Genomic DNA, 19,906 nt, shown 5'->3' with positions numbered 1-19,906 from the left:
CGTTTTTCAATGTAAATGTAATGTTTTGTCAATGCAATGATAATGGTTTGTCACTGTAATTGTAATGGTTTTGTCAAAGAAATTGAAATGGTTTTGTAAAAAAGAAATTGTAATGGTTTTGTGAATGTTATTGTAATGTTTTTGTCATTGCTTAATACGGTGACACAAAGGTGACATGTGTCTCGTCGCCACGATAAACTATGTCGCTACCAGATAACTAAGTCGTGGCAACGAGTAACTAAGTCGTGGCCACGAGATAGCTAAGTCGTGGCCACGAGATACTATGTCGTGGCCACGAGTTACTAAGTCGTGGCCACGAGATAGCTAAGTCGTGGCCACGAGATACTATGTCGTAGCCACGAGTTACTAAGTCGCGGCCACGAGATACTATGTCGTGGCCACGAGATACTATGTCGTGGCCACGAGTTACTAAGTCGTGGTCACGAGATAACTAAGTCGTGGCCACAAGATACTATGTCGTGGCCACGAGTTACTAAGTCGTGGCCACGAGACAATCAGATAACACTATTATATGATTTTCCATAATTAACTAGACATGTGCTATAGTACAAGGATGCCCCTACTTCACAAGCCTGCAAAAGTGCCATTTATACAACTTATTGACTGGTCAATAAGTTTACATTTAGCGTCACTGTGACCCTGATTTTTGACCCAATGGCCCCATAATTATTAGATGTCATCTACTGATCAGGTGCAATGATCTTTCTGGGTAATATAAACCATGGCTTATCCTTTCTCAGTTATTCATCAGGCAAGGATTTTACCTTATAGGCTATCTACTGTCAATGGGCAATGTCCCTTCCAAATTAAATAAACCAGGACTAAGTCCTTCTCATGTTATTGTATAAACAAGGTTAACAGGTCGTATTACGTACAAACTGATCAATTCGATCACAAAATTGACCAAACAAAGGGCTACAGTCAAAATTAATGTCTGTTGGGCCTTGGAAGGTGACTTTCTAATATGACCCTAAAGACAAGTTCAAAGTGAATATCTTCAGTATTTTCAAAGATTAATGTTGCATGTAACAGTAAGTTGTTAAGTTTAACAAATTCATAATAATATTATTATATATAGTGTATTTTGATTGGTTATTTATCTCGTGGTCACGACTTAGTAACTCGTGGCCACGACATAGTATGTCGTGGCCACGAGATAAATAAAAACCCACACATGTCACCTTTGTGCCACCGTAGCTTAATGAAGTTCTCGTAATATAGCTAAAATAATAAATGAATGATATATTTTTTTCATTTGTTCAAACATAAGTAATAGAAAGAGCATCGAATCACGAGGCTATCTGATTTGTACGAGGGGCGTAGCCCCCGAGTATTAATCAGATTGCCGAGTGTTTTGATGTTCTTTCTCTTTTGTATCATAGTCAAACATAAAAACACGTTCCCTGTTATCACAAAATAAAACCCCAGCAAAAAGGAACCAATGAACAAACATCTGAACATGATATGTCTGTCGCTTTCCCTTTCTCAACCGTCACAATATGTAAACCCCAGCAAAAATGAGCCAATCGATGGGCATACTCTGGAGTGCGGGTAACTAATACCTGCACTCCAGTTAACGCACTGTGCATGTATATGTATACTATTTAACTTTGACACATTTTCAACAGAAAGGTCCCCAAACTATGATACATTATATTTAGAGCGGTTTCATTCTTTAAGTAAGTTTGTACTCGTATATGCTAAAAACACAGTCTTCAGATTCATTAATTAGTTTTTGCATTTTTTATACATGTCAAAATTGGAAATCTGGAACATTTATACACCATGATTAGTCACGTCACACTCTTTGTTTTCAAGTCATTCAGTTTTTTGTTCAACCTTATCATATAGACCAAAATCACACAGTTTATTTGAACAAATAGGACTCAAATGATCATAATCATTGTGTCCGGTTGCCTTTTGAGGTGATGTTACGTTTGTACAGTCATATACCGTCTGGTCTTCCGCATTTAAACTTGACAAGTCACGCTCGCCTTCAATATCGTTATTTGTGGTTTTGTTGCTTGCAGCTCCCATTTTCACGCCAGTCGGAGGGTGCCCTAAATAATCGTAGGATACAGGATGTTTAGGTAAGTGTTCTGAGCGGTGGTGTTCGTCGGCTGTTTCCTTAATACTTTCATAATGGCCTGAAACTATTGCCGCACTGTGTTCGTTTTCCATAACAGTACCAACCATAAAATTTTGACCATTATTGCACCTTTGACTGTCTGTCATGTAATTGTCACCTTCTGTTCTTGTGTTTACAGATGGTTTTGTTTCTTGCTTGATTACTCTTTCGGCTTGTCTTCTGCAATAGATGCAAATAGATGCATCTATGAAATATGTCATTTAGATAAAAAGAACATACTATACATTTAATAACAAATAACTATTTGCTATTGTATATGGAAAACAATAAATCATTTCGGATATAGAAATTGTTAATTTGTAATATATGTGATTTGTTTTGTGTTTCAGCCATTTTTTTTAATGATATGAGAGATTTTTGTTTATTTTTAAGTAAACAGAATCAAAATACTTCACATCAGAACAGTAACCACAAATGCATTCTATATAATAAAGATATACTATAAATTCCTACTGGTTATTTGTTTTTTATATAAACACTTATAGGTTCATGTTTCCAGTTTATAAGAATAAGAATATAATTTTATCTAATTAAATGATTATTAGATATAAGTAATCATAAATTGTTCTTTGTTTTGAACACAGTTAATGAACATCAATCCTGAAACGTCGAACATCGAAATTAAAACACAAAAGAATATAGGACAAGTATAAAAATGTCAAAAAAGAGATTTTATTCTGATTAAGATTCATATTTACGGGAACAGTTAAAATATCCTAAAAGCTAAAAAGTTTCTTAACATTTACTATGTTACTACTGACAAAATCGAAAGCGGGAACCTATCACCCACTCATGTGCTACATGTTAATCCGGATGATATAAATTAAAAATCTGGTACATTGGTGCATGACGAAGTCATACCTTCTATAACAAATAGCGAAGATGACAGCAATTGCTAAACAACATACGAGTGTCAAAGTTGCTAATGCTGCAGGAACTGAAAATATAAGATTATAAATATATGATTTTGAATAAAATGTAATACAATCTCCCAGCATGAATATGGGTAATGGTATTACAGTAAAATGCTTCTTTTTCTTGTAAGATACATGAATTATTAATTATATTGATAACATAGTAAAAAGGCATGTTTAACCACATTATTTTGAGGGCTTATTAGAATAGAGGAAAACGGAATCCCTAAAGAAGCCATAAACAGAATGCTGACTAGATTGCTTTACAAAATAAATTGCATTTATGTAACGTATACAAATTATTCCAATTACTCATGAATTTTAGAAAATATATGTTTAATCATTTTCATCCGCGTACCATCGTCTAAAGCAACTAGCTAAAATGCAAAGACGAGTATGTTTTATTTGGCACACTTGTAATTCATCATAATTGTCAAGTGCATTTACGAGAAAAAACATAGACAAACTTTGATAAATCTGTTCTTATTTATCACCATTAGAACATGTGTATAATATTAAGTCATTAACAGTTTTAAGCTTGTCTAGTAAGTCAACTGCTTCAACTTACCCGTACTTGTGTTTTCATTTCCTTCACTTTCTTTGTCTGGGTTTGAGTTGATAATTGATCTAACACAAGAAATATTGAACTTAGTTTGATCATCTACAGAAACGAGAAAACAGCAAATTATTGAAAATACGATTATTTTTATCAAAAATTAATTCCTGAATTATGGTATTTTTAAGAATTGGTTAATCTTCAAAAGCAGATAAAATAAGCATAACATCATTTTAAAGGTGATTCCTATTGTATTTAACATTTCAAACCCTAAATAGTTATCTAAGATATACAATGTACATGAACAAAGCAAACGAAACTGTAAAAGCATTATAATAAAGTAACACTGTTAATTTTATACTTATGTATCACGAATACTTACTTGAAAAAACACCGAGACACGCCCCATCTCGCTCGTGATTTTCATGAGTGGAAAATGAAATTTTTGTACCACTTTTAATCGTTGTATCATAATTGTATTTAATTTTGTTTATGACAGTTTCTTTTATTTCAAATTCCATGTTGAACACTTGAGTAAAATTTTCTAACATCAAAGTCATTCCAAGTTCATGTTTATTTGTTAAAATAACACATTCACATGACGTTTGTTGAAAATCTGGAACACTTGCTGTATCAATAAGGATGTAGTTTGATTGCCCCACTAAGTCGTCTGTGCAGATATTTACAACTGTAAGAAAATGATCGTAGATTGTTTCATCTGTCTTATTCAAGTTACAAATTTAAACCAAAAAGAGAAAATGTTTAATTTTATAAGTTATATCAAATTGTGCCTTTAAAGCAAGAACTTCAAGTAAACAGTTTCTTTTATCAAATATAAATTTGTATTGTCTTCATTATCAGGTTAATTAGAGATAATGCATATTTTTGGTATTTTTACATATCTTTATTTTTAGGTATAGGTATTTTTTTCAAAATAACTTAGAAGAAAGACCTGAATATCGGTCGAACATTGTGTCTCCTTTTTTGACACGTGTACGCGGTATAGTCAGGAAGTTCCAAACTGAGGCAATAGTTCCACTATAACGGCGCGAAATTTGATCATATGACAATAAGATGAAATGTAAATGCTGTAAACAATTGAATAAAACAAATATAAATTCACGAGGCTAATTATTGCGCATACATCGTCGGGTAAACGGGGCACATTGGAACGTCATTTAGCGTCGTCGATTAGATGATGTTACGCTTACTGTAAATATTTGTCACTTTCTACTAATGATGATTTTGTAGCCTTTGCTTTCTGAGGTGATCGAGACGACTTGTGTTATCAATCCATAAACAATGACGACTTGCCTTTGCCTTAGGGGCCATTATATTGATCACAGTTTGTGTGTGTGTGTGTGTGTGTGTGCGTGTGTGCGTGCGTGCGTGAATGCGTGATAAAGCCCGCTAGAACTATCTCGCCGACCTTCTCCTATAGCCTCATGAATTCCAATTTTGTTCTTTTCAATAAAAGTTTCACTTGTCAACACCAGAGAAACGTACTTGGGTAAAACTTTGTATATTTTATAATATTATGACTCTGTGACTGAAACCAAGAATGTCAGCCATATCCTCTACTTGTCGTCGATCTCTTAAATCACGTCGTTTTACAGCAAGCCCAAAATCAATTAACTTAACATTAACTTAACATTGTTCAAAGTGCCCCGTGCGCGTTTTTAAGTGTAAAACGCTGTACCTTAAGAAATGTTTTATAAAACTTTGGATAAAGTTAAAAAGTTTGATAAAGAAAATATTAAACTGAAATAGGCTATTTTCAAAGTATCCCATATCTCTGGTTCTCGATGTTACAAAGGTGAATATCTTAACGGATAGGGAACGCTCGGTTGAGCATAAATGCAGAAGACCATGTAAAGTATCGTCGACCCTGTAAAGGAACTTTTTGTCTATGCCTCCCAGCTTTTCTCATTTTTAAATATTCATTATGAATAGAAATATATGTTTTCATGATTCTTTTCAATCATATGAAAAAATATAGCCATTCTTAATTTCTATTTTTAAACTTCCTGTGTGTGCATAGTACATAACCAATAAAGAAACCTGACTTCGTAACATTTATAATCTAAAATTTCGGCAAGAACATTTTATTGAATCTTTAAAATATTAAGACTTCCGAGATTCCCCCATAACAACGGCAAAACCATTTTATCAAAAGTGCGAAAATTAATTTATGGATTCTAATCATCAGAAATAAAGATTTACCCTCACATATTGAAGACAGAATAGATTAAAAATCGATTTAGTTATAATTTTGAATCATGAAATCAGTTACTGGGTCAAACTTTGGCAGCTCCATATAATTTGAGAAGTCCTCCACTGGTAAGTTATATGTCGAATATCTAAACGTAGGCTACATACATGTACATAGTTTCATTTTCTCAATAAATCTATGCAAATTAACATACACCAGGACTTGTGGGAATATATGAAAACCACGCCACAACCATTTCAATGCATCAATATTCTGCCATTTTATTAAATCAATGTTCAAAAGATCAAAAGTCGAGACAGATTAGGTCAACAATAATACAAATCTGATTTGAACAATTGATATTAAAATCAATGACTAATTAAAGGAACATTTTTAATTTCTTTTACATTATAAACTATTGAAACCGTTCACAAATTAGATAAGCATTTGAATTCCTTTTACAGGAAATGTAGTTTACTTCCTACTGATTTTGTATTAAATTAAATGATAAAGACTGTCTGCATTCTATGCTCGCTGAGGTGAAAATTAGCTAGCATTCACTTAACTATACGTACTAGGATGTGTTCTGCGTCCACAAAATGATCTACACTGAGTGCCTGAAAAAAATTAATTGCCTTATTATATCAAACATATAGAACAGAATCAAGATTTTAGAGGACCTAATAGTGGAGTGTTTGAGAATCAACATAATCACATTCATCCTCAGGAACGTAAAATATTCTGCAATTAAACTGTATCATTACACATAGCGTCAAGCTATTGCCGTATAAGACTTTGATTGAAAATATGTATAACATATGTATATGAGCCGCGTCACGACATAACCAACATAGTGGGTTTGCGACCAGCATGGATCCAGACCAGTCTGATCAGGATCCATGCTGTTCGCTTACCAACTCTATTACAAGTAGAGAAACTGATAGCGAACAGCATGGATCCTTATAAGACTGCGCGGATACGCAGGCTGGTATTGATCCATGCTGGTAGCAAACGCACTATGTTGGTTTTGTCGTGACGCGGCTTATATATTTGTGCATAATATCATACAATTTAAGATAAACTAGTACTATGCCAATATGTGAATAAAATTATTTCATGACAAAATTAATGAAATATAGAAAATTCATGAATATATCTTATTTGAACAAAAGAATGCAGGGATACAGCAGTCCTCAAGCTAAGGTGGTACTTACTGCTAAGGTGGTACTTACTGAAAAAAAAATGTAATGAACTACCGGTATCTATTGATATTGTGTATATTACTTATAGTTTTTAGAGTTCTAAACGTGATATGTCTACTCTTTGTGAATTTAACACATGTTGGTTTTACAATTACAGAATTAGAAAATATGTAGCAATTATCGATATTTTGAAATATATCAAAATTGAGCTTAATATATCTTTAAGATGACTTATTTAAAATTGAATTACGAAAGGTATATGCTTAAACTAATTTCTCTTTTAACTGGAACATTCCAAGCTATAAAAAAACAACTTTTTATATTTATTATGAAAATAATTTGAATTAAACATACATGGAATATAATGGGACAAAAAGTCATTTTACATATTTAAAGTATTCTGTTCAAGATACAATAGATATGTAGATACCTCTAATAAACCATAGTAGGCACATAAAACAGTAAATTCCCATTCCGATGTTTATCCAATTAAATGAAGTAAAATATAAAATGATTATTATTATATATGTATAAATCCGATTGTTATAAAAGGAAATATTGTCCTTAAACAGTTCACGTTACCCTCAAATTGTTAATAATAAAAGGAAATAAAATTAATTGTTCTTAGTAACATTGTTTCATTGTAAACTAAACCGGAAAATCTATCAATCGATTGAGGATCGGTTGTAAAGTATATATGATATTATCATTAAACCTATTTGAGAACATAATTTACTGTATACGAAGGTTAATTGAGTTAACAGAGAAGTTATTTAATTTAGTGAAACATGTGTTAGAAAACGAAAAAAAAAGAACATTACAAGATACTGACATTGAGCACATACATTGAATAATAAAGTTTACATTTGACTTTGAACAACAGTGCTATGTCGTACTTTAAGCATGCTGATATCAAAACTGGTTTTGGCTGACTTTACCTCAATACCAACGTCTAGTGTCCGATCGATTTCTCGACATAATCACGACTTCTGATCGACTTATTTCATGTACACGTATGATCGACTAATTTCATATACATGTTTGATCGACTAATTTCATATATTTGTATGATAGACTAATTCCATTTACATGTATAATTATGTACCTATATTTAGCTCGTCTGTAACAAAACGCTGCACTGTGTTATGCAAGGGAGTTGGTTGTTTTACAATACCAGCTGTCATTTTGTAACAATTCGTTATATAACGCTGTGTTTGCAACACTAACATGCAATGTCCTGCTACCTTAACTTTTGTCATCAAACACTGTAATGGTACCATCCTTTTAACGTCTTGTCATAGAATGTAATTTATGCTTCGTTTTGTCTATAACCAGGATAAGCATAGAATTATTTGTAAAATTGGTTACTTACATCTTGATACGATACTAGATTTTCACTCCCCTACCGGTCGTCCGTCCACAAAAATGGATCCCGCGATAATGCAAAAAAAAACTGAAAATATTTTTATGAAACTTGATATATGGATAGATGGCAGTATGGAGATTATGCACGTCGTTTTCTTGTCTTCCTATGTTGAAAATTCTGGTTGTTATGGCAACAAATAGACTGAAAATATGGCAAATTTTACACATAACCTGGATCCAGTGATAAAGCAAAAAGTACTGAAAATATTTTTATGAAACTTGAAATATGGATAGATGGTAGTATGCAAATTAAGCACACCTTTTTCTTTTCTTCCTATGTTGAAAATTCTGGTTGCTATGGCAACAAATAGATTGAAAATATTGCAAATTTTACACATAACCTTGATCAATTGATAACGCAAAAAGTACTGAAAATATTTTTATGAAACTTAAAATATGGGTAGATGGCAGTCAAGAGATTATGTACATCCTTTTCTTTTCTTCCTATGTTGAAAATTCTGGTTGCTATGGCAACAAATAGACTGAATTTCAAGATTTCTGATTCTAGTTTTTACGTTTTTTTGCTATTAGTTCTTTATTTCTAAAGGTATTTTCTTCAAACTTCAAATTTAAGTTTCCAGTCATCAACCAGACCATATGTGACAAGGTTTACAACTGTAGCGCAAGATTTATCAGAATTTTCTCCCTTGAACTTAGAATTTTCATGAAAAAAAATATTTTTTTCAAATAATTTCTTTTTTTCTTAATGTATCTTCTTCAAACTTCATATATATGTTTCTTATTATCACTCAACATTTGTGAGAAAGTTCAATACTCTAGCAAGACTATTTTAGGAATTATGCCGCTTTTGAACTTAAGACTTTTTTCGAGAAATTGGTAATTTTTACTCCAACTTCTTAAATCATTATAGGATTTTCTTCAAACTCCCACATCATAATAATAATGACAAGGTTTATAAATCTAGCATCCGTATTTCCAGAATTATTTCCAATTTAAACTTTGAATTTTTCTTATTCATTCTTTTAACTTTCTTTTACTAGAAATTCAAAATAGACATTCATTATCAACACCTTCATTACTAATTGTTCTTTGTAACAACACTCGCATTATGTGTGACGTCTTGCATCATTATTTCAAGAGTTATCTTCTTTTAAAGAATTTTGCTTTTAAAAATGTTATCTTTTGATAACAGTGATGTTTAAAAAAATATTATCCGAGTGTCCTTCAAGCTGTACATAAAACTGTTTCCTGTGATCACTTTTAATGAACTTTTTCAACAAATTTACTTAAAATAGAAACACAAGTGAATGGCCAATGACCCTTCAGAATGTTGCTGGGGTTCTTACCGGTAGGGGACTTATGGATTGCTTGCAATACTATGATAATTGCTTGTTATTAAACTGTTGTGCAATATATCAAAACATGATACACTTTTACATTGGGCTGTTACAAAAATTTAATAAATAAATATGTTATGCCAAAATGACTTGTACAAGTGGTTGAAGATATTTTATCAAATGAAAAATATGTACAATGTGTATGGTTATCAACTTTAATGCTGGATTGTATAGATATATTGAAATGTGTTATAACGTTCAAGCCAATACCCCGGCAAAAAAGTAACAAAGTGCCCGTTGGCTAAGTCAACAGGTAATCTAATGATTGTCGAGTGGATTCAAACCATTGAGGTGCAGGCGGTTGTTTCTTTGAGCAAAAAAATCTTAACACCCATTGTTTAGTACCGATTGCTTCAATAGCGGATCAGTAAGTTGATAAGCTTAAAGTTTTGTTTACAATCGAATTACATTTTTTTTGTAAATTATATTTCATAAAAAAATAAACAGGAAACGGAAGAACACAACAATTCCGAGGTAGGATGGACAATATATATCATAAAATTCTGTATAAACTTATATCAAGTTTTATTATTTTCCGTTGTTGTTGTTTTTTTTCAAATGCTTATCCATTCAATACTAAGACATGTAGCTAGACATAATCTATATCAATATTTTTCCATTATCTACTATAGTAGGTAAATATGTAACATGTTCTAGACCAGTTATCTCCGAATAAGGAGTAAATCCAATCCGATCTGGAAGTGAAAATTGTTGTGTATGATTTATGACATGTTGTTATAGGATTCCTGAAATTTCAATTACCGGAGTGGTAAACAATCAATATCAATGCAAATTGACACATATATTTGTATAATATAGAAGGTGAATAATAAAATTATAAAAGACATTCACACCGTTATTATCAGTGACTAGATAGAAAATATACGTGTGTACTTTGTGAATGTGGCAGAAAATTAAAACAACGATGATGGTATATGATAAAAAACTTAATTTTCCATTCTTATTATTTGTATGACTAAATATACAACTCGAAACATATTTTGCCAAATCTACATTACTTGCTATCAATGCATAAAATGTATCTAACTCAACTTTTCTGCTCAAGGTCTTGTTTTTCCTAAACGTTTTCTCATGTGCATTCTGAAAGCTTAAAAGGAAAGTCCCTGATAATGAATCTTTGGTTCAAGGGACATCGATAAAAAACTAAACGAAACTATTGTCTATTGGATATATGACTTTAAAGATAGGTGTCTGAGGTGCTGTTGACATTTCTTGTATTTATCTGTTAATTTGCACATACATCTTTATCTCATTACTTTCAGGTAAATAATAATTTTACTTAATCATAATATCTTCAGTGATGTCTTGAAAACCTGTTGACTTTACAATGATATCTAGTTTTGAGCCGTATTGACTACAAAAAAAATCATTTTATGGTTATGAAGAGGTGATTTATATACATGATTGATACGAAATTTCAGATCGCTGACATCATGCTTTTACATACAAATGATATATGTTATGTTATTTTTTCACTATATTCCCTATCATATGCCGTTGATACCTGTTGTTGTGACTGAAAATGATAATATAATACCTTCAATGATTTAGGGTAGCAATAGAACTTCACCCGTGATGGCCATCTCGGCTTACGTACTGGATGAGGTCACTCTACTTTGAGATATGATGTTTATCTAATATTAACTGTTTTTCAGGTATGAACAGAATAATCAATATTGACAAGAAAAGATGATTATCCATATTCCTAAAAAACACAATGTTTAATGTCTACCTAAGCCAGTATTTCCAATTCTGTCATATGTCAAATTCAGTCCATTCAAACCAACAGAGCCCAAATGATGATAATCATTATCTCCGACTGTCTGCTGAGAAAAAGTTGACACTGTACTGTCATATACTGTGTCATCGTCTCCATTAATTCCTGAAAATTTTGGTTGCACTTCGTTATCAATAATCGACCGTTTATTGTTTGAGACAACATCACTTCCTTTGCCTACTTTTAGACACGTTGAATACTCGTTTGACACAGCATGGCTTGGTGAGTTTTTAGAAGATTGGTTTCTGCCAGTTGTGTCTTGAATACAATCATAATGGCTTGGGGATGCTCCGTGATAATTGTAAACATCGTTGTGTTCGTTTTCATTGATTGTTTCTCGCGTGCATATCTGGCCCATATTGTACATCGCATTTTCAGTCATATAATAGTCACTCTCTACAGGTGCGTTTGTGGAGCTTACTGTAGTGGCATTTCTTCGCTTTCCTTTCTTTCTCCTACAAAAAACAGAATATATGTTCACAAATCAATAAAATTAGCTTATTGATAAAATAGTTTTGCATTATTATAAAGTACGAGTATATTTACGTTATTCATTATTATTCATTAGTTATGTACACAAAACTGCATTCACGCCATTATGACAGTTTAGTTTTATTAAAAAAGATAACATATAAATTTTAACGTTTCAACCATATGCCAATGTTAAACTTATCATAAAATATTTAAGAATTCAACACATTTTTGTAAGTGTACGAGTGTAAGTTAACTTTACCTTATGTAGAAGATAACGCATACAACAGCAATAACAATTGAACATAGAAGTCCGCAAGCTGCTATCACTGAAGGAACTGGAAGTTTAAACAGATAAAGGTAATTTTATTCAAACTAAAAATATGTGTTTTGAACAAAATTCAAATATTGCAGGAATGATAGTGTAAATGCTCATAGTTTAATCTATTTGAATTGCAAAAAAAGGCTTTTTGTGTGTCACAATATTTAAATAAAGTGCACTCCAGAAACAACAAGACTGTCCTCCTCGTTCTAACCGGGTCATTACAAATTGTGAAATCCGACACTATCGAGCATCATTTATTTCTACTTTCGCTTTCGAGAACATCCTTTTTAAAAAAATATAAAATGCGAGATATCTCTTTGCACTCAGCAGTATTTGTTTTATTTAAACATACATGTATATAAATATATCAAGTTATCATAGAATTTTAACAAAACATATGAAAACACATAATGCTACGTTCAACAACCTGGATTTTTATTAATAAGTACATTTTAAAGTTCGTTTTCAAAAGTCACTCACGAACAGCGAATAACACTACAAGAAATATGTCGCTTCCTTTGTGCCAATCACTCAATAGAATTGTTTTGTTATGACATTTTGTAACCTAAAGGACGATTTAGCCCGTAGGGCTGACAAACAAGGCGCTAATTGTTCAGAAATTTCAATTTCTTCCTTAATTGTCTTTTGTTTTAAGTCACCATTTTTTTCTCAAGATGACAAACTGATGCCGACGAAGTGCCAATGAAGTGTCCTCGTTTAAATTCTAAACAATACGCATGGGACATCAAATATATTGACGTTGTAACCGATATCTCGCTAAAACCGATCTCGTTATAAACGATATAACAAGAAAGTAGATAGAAGGAAAAAGGCCGGGACACAGTAGAATGTATTCTATAAGCAGTATCTCGTCAAAACTGATCTCGTTGTAAGTAGAGTTGACTGTAATAAGTAGAAAAATGTTTACTTCTAGATTAACTTCAAAAGTAATGTTTTAAACAAACTGATAATAGGGTTGACGTTCACGTTATCCGTTGAAGGTTGCATCGTAGAATAAAGATGTTTTAAAGTTGTACTCTCGGTTGTTTGGCTTCCACGTGATATAGATGCTGAGCTTGCTTGTCTTGTTGTTTCTTCTGTTATTTTCGTACATGAAATGTTTGAAAAGAATTCTCAAAGGAGTGACTTTTAAAATAGAGATTGGACAATGAATGATATTCAAAAATGTTTTTTTTTTATAAAACAAAAAACTATGTTAGTTATATTAAAGTCTGCCTCATTTATATGATGGCTATCTCGATTGACGCATCGGCTTAAGACACTTGACTATGGGATATGATACTCATGTAATGTCAATATTTTTGTTATTGTTTAGGTATGTACAGAATGATCAAAATTGACAAGAAATTATTCTGTTATTACCTACTTTCCGCATTTTGATTCATGATTTTGATGTTTAATTAAACAAGTATTTCTAATTTTATCATCTGTCAGATTCAGTCCAGTTAAACCAACAGAACCCAAGAGACGATAATCATTACATTTGATTGACTGCTAAAGAAGGGTATGTTTTGCACAGTTAGTGACTAGGACAAAAATGACTCTTAAATTTACTCGTAAGTATTTTTAAACAAACTTTTAATATGGTTGTCTCCATCCACTTTATCAGTTAAAGCTTGCATCGTAGAATGAGTAGGTTTTAAAGTTGTACGCTCGGTTGTTTCATTTCCATTTGATATGGATGCTGGAGTGGATTGTATTGTTTCTTTCATTGCTTCCGTAACTGAAATGTTGAAAAAAGTTCTATCCCCCGCAAAAAATGTAATTTTACAATATTTAGTGTCCAGATTCATGCTAAAAGATAGTGTCTCCATAAGATTCTTTATTACACATCTATTGTTATATGATATAGTGCTTTGTGAACTAAACAAAATTAGTTTAGGTATAATGGAAAAGTGCAACATCTCTCACGACCCCTGATACCGGCTTAAGTGGTATTCCATCTTCACCCCTTAATGTTATGAATCAAACCATCAAATATATGTTAAGTACATTCAAAATAATTAGTTTAATTTATTAGTTTTTATTTTAAATTGCTATTAAATAATAAAATATTTACTTCTTACATATCAATGAATTGACAACTCATGAAATATGTTTATATGAAATAGAAGATTAGTTAAGGTTATTGTTATCTTGTAATTCATAAACATATATCATTTTAGAACAAAATAAATATCGATTTATTTGAAAAATATAAATAATAAAATGTGTTTCATTTGTAAATTATACAAAATATTAAAAGTATTCCATTTCTATAAATCATGTAAAGTTCAGCGGAATAAGTAATATATTTCAAAACCGTGACTGTAATAATAGCGATTGAACAATGATTGATATTGAAAAATGTTCAGGATAATATACAAAAACTACCTTAGCCTATTTTTTGTAAATTAAACGCTACCGATATATCCCGAGCGATAAGTATAGAAAATTTCCGAGAGCCGCGTTTATTTTTTATTATTTTTTCCTATTAAAATATAAAATTAAACATTTCAAGTTATTTTGAGACTTACCTACATTTGTATACACTCCCCATTTACACTTGAGTTGGATGGGTAAAATGTCAATTAAAATACTTACTTAACATGTTTGTCAAAAAAAAAAAATTAAAAACTGGATAGGAAAAAAATTGACGCTTAAGACCTTTCGAATGTCTTTGTGAATTGCTGACATATCATTTAGATATTTTATTTAGACTTTTAATACATATCCTCGGAGACAATATGTAAAATGTTAAAATAAAGACAATCACAAACAGTTTTTATCTTGTCAAATAAGTCTGTTTTAACTTACTCGGACTTGTGTTTTCATTTCCCTCGCTTTCTTTTCCTTGGTTTGAGTTTAGAGTTGATTTATTACAAGCAATACTGAACTTTGATTGATCCTCTAAAGAAACGAGAAAACAGCAAATTATTGAAAATACGATTATCATTATCAAAATTTAATTCCTGAAATATGGAATTTTATAATCTTCGAAATAAATAAAATATGCATAACATAATTTTAAAGCTGAATCCTATTGTATTTTTCATTTCAAACACTAAATAATCATGAAAGATATACAATGCACATTAACAAAGCCAACAAAACTGTAAAACATTATAATAAAGTAACACTGTTAATTTTATACTTATGTGTGACGAATACTTACTTGAAAAAACACCGAGACACGCACCATCTCGTTTGTGATTTTTATCAGTTGAAAATGAAATTGTTGTACCATTTTTAATCCTTGTAGGATAATAATGTTTGATATTGTTTATGACAGTTTCGTTTATTTCAAATTCCATGTTGAACACTTGAGTGGAATTTTCTAACAACAAAGTGATTTCAAGTTCTTGTTTATTTGTTAAAATAACACATTCACATGGCGTTTGTTGGAAATCTTGAACACTTGCTGTATCAATAAGGATGTAGTTTGATTGCTCTACTAAGTGATCTGTGCAGATATTTACAACTGTAAGAAAATGATCGTAGATTGTTTCATCTGTCTTATTCAAGTTACAAATTTAAACCAAAAAGAGAAAATGTTTCATTTTATAGGATAAGCAAACAAATTAAAGTTATCAAAGTGTGTATGACAGGAGCTCAAATGAACACAGTTTGTTTTATCAAAATAATTGTATTGTCTGTATTATAAGGTAAATTAGAGATAATGCATATGTTTGGTAAATTTTACACAGCTTGTTTTGTAGGTAAAGGGACATTTTTTTCACAAAATAACTTAGATAGACATGAAAATCGGTTGAGCATAAGTATTTCCTTTTTTGACACTAATACGCGGTATAGTCAGAAAGTTCCCGGACTGAAGCGATTATCCATTATAACGGCGCGAAACTTGAGAAAAAGATATCGGTATACGACAGGAAAGATGTAATGTTAAATCGTTTAATGTTGTAAACATTTGAATAAATGAACAAAATATAAATACACGAGGTTTATTATTGCGCATACATTATCGAGTACACGGGGCACATTGGAACGTCATCTGGCGTCGTCGATTAAATGACGTTACACTTACTGCAAATATTTGTCACTTTCTACTATACTAGGATGATTTTGTAGCCCTTGCTTTCTAAGGTGATCGAGACTATACTAGGATGATTTTGTAGCCCTTGCTTTCTAAGGTGATCGAGACGACTTGTGTATCCAAACCATGAACAATGACGGCTTGCCTTTGCCTTAGGGGCCATTAAATTAAACACAGTTTGTGTGTGTATGTGTGTGTGTGTCTGTGTGTGTGTGCGTGCGTGCGTGCGTGCGTACGTACGTGTGTTGGTGCGTGTGTGTGTGTTTGTTGGTGCGTGTTTGCGTGCGTAAATGCGTGATAAGGCTGGCTAGAACTATATCAACGACCTTCTCCTATAGCCTCATGAATTCCTATTTTGTTCTATTCAATAATATTTTCACTTGTCAACAGCAGAGAAACGTACTTGGGTAGAACTTTGTATATTTAAATAATATTACGACTCCGTGACTGAAACCAAGAATGTCAGCAATATCCTCTCCTTGTCGTCGATCTCTTAAAGCACATCGTTTTACCTCAAACCCATGTTCCACTTATGCCTGTTGTAGATCGTTCACGATAATATTTTAACACCATCATGAAACATTTTAAGTCATCGAAAACAAATCGTTCGTAAACACTTGATTGAAGTGTCTGCATGATTTAGAAGTAACAACTTTGTCTGAGTGTGTCATGAACTTTTTAACAAAATCTATTAACTTAACATTGTTCAAAGTGCCCCGTGCGCGTTTTTAAGTGTAAAACGCTGTACCTTAAGAAATGTTTTATAAACCTTTAAATAAAGTTAAAAAGTTTGATTAAGAAAATGTGAAACTGAAATAGGCTATTTTCAAAGTATTCCATATCTCAGGTTTTCGATGTTACAGAGGTGAATATCTTTACGGATATGTAATGCTCGGGTGAACATAAATGCAGAAGACCATGTAAATGATCATCGACACTGTACAAGAACTATGCCTGCCAGCTTTTCTCATTTTTAAATATTTATTATGAATAGAAATATATGCTTTCATGATTCTTTTCAATCATATTAAAAAATATAGCCATTCTTATCTTCTATTTTAAACTTCCTGTGTGTGCATTGTACATAACCAAAATAGAAACTTGACTTCGTAACATTTACAATATAAACTTTCGGGAAGAATAATTTATTAAATCGTTCAAATATCAAGACTTCCGACATTTCCTCATTATAACGACAAAAGCATTTTATTGAGATAATAAACATGAATTTATTGATTTTAATCATCAGAAATAAAGATTTAGCCTCACATATTGAAGACAGAATAGATTAAAATCAATTTAGTGATAAGTTTGAAAAAATATAGGGTCATGAACTCAGTCACTGGGTCAAACTTGGGCAACTCCATATAACTTGAGAAGACCTCCACTAGACAGTTATATGTCGAATATCTAAACGTAGGCTACATACAGTTTCATTTTCTCGATTAATCTATGTAAACTAACATACACCAGGTTTTCCGGAAATATATGAAAACTACGCCACAACCATTTCAATGCATCAATATTCTGCCATTTTATTAAATCAATGTTAAAAAGATCAACAGTCGTGACAGATTAGGTCAACAATAATACAAATCTTATTTGAACAATTGACATAAAAATCAGTGACTTATTAAAGGAACATTTTTAATTTCCTTTACATTATAAACTATTGAAACCGTTCACAAATTAGAGAAGCATTAATTTTCAATTCCTTTTACAGGAAATGTAGTTTACTTCTTACTAATTTTGTATAAAATTAAATGATAATGATTGTCTGCTGAGATGGAAAATAGCTAGTTTTTTAAGTCTTACATTTACTAAACTATACGTACTAGGTATTGTTCTGGGTCCACAAAATGATTTACACTGAGTGCCTGAAAAAATAATTGCCTTATTATATCAGACATATAGAACAGAATCAAGATTTAAGAGGACCTAATAGTGGAATGTTTGAGAATCAACATAATCACATTCATCCTGCTATCAAACTGTATCATTACACACAGCGTCAAGCTATTGCAGTTTAAAACTTTGATTGAAAATATGTATAACATATGTATATATTTGTGCATAATATCATACAATTTAAGATATACTATGCCAATATGGGAATAAAATTGTTTCATTACAGAAATTAATGAAATCACGGATTTACATTTTAATGTTCATTTATAATGTATATATTGAAGTGATAACAAAGTATGTGATAACAGATGAAATAATGCATGCATGCGATACCGAATTCATAGCTTTTTATACAACAAGGATCAGAAGAGTAGTAATGTTTAATCACTTTTGTAAAGGGATCAAATTAATATCCTTAGCACTATGTCACCTACATGTGATGTCCATACATATCTTTTAAATGTAATATAAATCCGTGATAAAATATAAAAAAAAATCATGATGATGTCTAATTTGAACAAAAGAACGCAGGGATACAGCATTCCTTTTAACAAGTCAAGCTAAGATTGTACTTACTGAAAAAAGTATTTTGTAATGAACTGCCGGTATGTATTCATATTATGTTTACTTATAGTTTTTAGAGTTCTAAACGTGACATGTCTACTCTATGTTAATTTAACACATGTTCGTTTTACAATTACAGAATTAGAAAATATGTAGCAATTATTGATATTTTGAAATATATCAAAATTGAGCATAGTATATCTTTAAGATGACTTATTTAAAATTCAATTACAAAAGGTATATGCTTAAACTAATTTCTCTCTTTACTGGAACATTCAAAGCTATAAAAAACAACTTTTTATATTTATCTTGAAAATAATTTGAATTAAACATACATGGAATATAATGGGACAAAAAGTCATTCTACATATTTAAAGTATTCTGTTCAAGATACAATAGAAGTGTAGATACCTCTAATAAACCATAGAAGGCACATAAAACAGTAAATTCCCATTCCGATGTTTATCCAATTAAATGAAGTAAAATATAAAAATGATTCTTTATATATGTATAAATCCGATTGTTATAAAAAAGGAAGTATTGTCCCTAAACAGTTCACGATACACTCAAATTGTTAATAATAAAAGAAAAAAAAAACATTAATTGTTCTTAGCTGCATTGTTTCATTGTAAACTAAACCGGAGAATTTATCGAGGATCGATTATAAAATATATATGATATTATTATTTAACCTATTTAAGGAAATAATTTACTGTATACAAAGATTAATTGAGTTAACAGAGAAGTTCGCACAATTGCTTTATTAGTGAAACATGTGTTAGAAAAGGAGAAGAAAAACATCACACGATACTGACATTGAGCTCGAATATAATTTACATACATTGAATAATAAAGTTACATGTAACTTTGAACAACAGTGCAAGATTTGTTTAACGTCTAGTGTCCGATCAATTTTCTCAACATAATCACGACTTGTGATCGACTTATT

At 31.2% G+C, this 19,906-nt stretch overlaps 2 protein-coding genes across 3 annotated transcripts; both read right to left on the bottom strand.

Moving 5' to 3' along the window:
- Positions 1 to 1,206: 1,206 nt before the first annotated feature.
- Positions 1,207 to 19,489, bottom strand: LOC132743637 (uncharacterized). 2 transcript variants are annotated; one of them, XM_060732184.1, is made up of 6 exons: positions 19,369 to 19,489; positions 6,428 to 6,469; positions 4,023 to 4,328; positions 3,653 to 3,745; positions 3,032 to 3,107; positions 1,207 to 2,329 (listed from the first exon to the last, which is right to left on the bottom strand). In XM_060732184.1, the coding sequence occupies exons 1-6, from the start codon at positions 19,409 to 19,411 to the stop codon at positions 1,840 to 1,842; spliced, it is 1,050 nt and encodes a 349-aa protein (XP_060588167.1). In that variant the 5' UTR covers positions 19,412 to 19,489; the 3' UTR covers positions 1,207 to 1,839. The 2 variants fall into 2 exon arrangements, with proteins under 2 accessions (XP_060588167.1, XP_060588168.1); XM_060732185.1 differs by lacking the exon at positions 19,369 to 19,489 and adding an exon at positions 7,485 to 7,626.
- On the bottom strand, positions 10,245 to 16,205 carry LOC132743635 (uncharacterized). Its single transcript, XM_060732181.1, has 5 exons — positions 15,607 to 16,205; positions 15,249 to 15,341; positions 14,029 to 14,175; positions 12,369 to 13,528; positions 10,245 to 12,090 (listed from the first exon to the last, which is right to left on the bottom strand). The coding sequence occupies exons 1-4, from the start codon at positions 15,743 to 15,745 to the stop codon at positions 13,362 to 13,364; spliced, it is 546 nt and encodes a 181-aa protein (XP_060588164.1). The 5' UTR covers positions 15,746 to 16,205; the 3' UTR covers positions 10,245 to 12,090; positions 12,369 to 13,361.
- Positions 19,490 to 19,906: the final 417 nt, after the last annotated feature.

Source organism: Ruditapes philippinarum, unplaced genomic scaffold, assembly GCF_026571515.1.
Source record: "Ruditapes philippinarum isolate M1 unplaced genomic scaffold, ASM2657151v2 ctg652_1_1_1_1, whole genome shotgun sequence".
Classification (NCBI taxonomy): domain Eukaryota; kingdom Metazoa; phylum Mollusca; class Bivalvia; order Venerida; family Veneridae; genus Ruditapes; species Ruditapes philippinarum.
The sequence above is the reverse complement of the archived record's forward strand: the minus strand, read 5'-3'. Positions and strand labels throughout refer to the sequence as shown.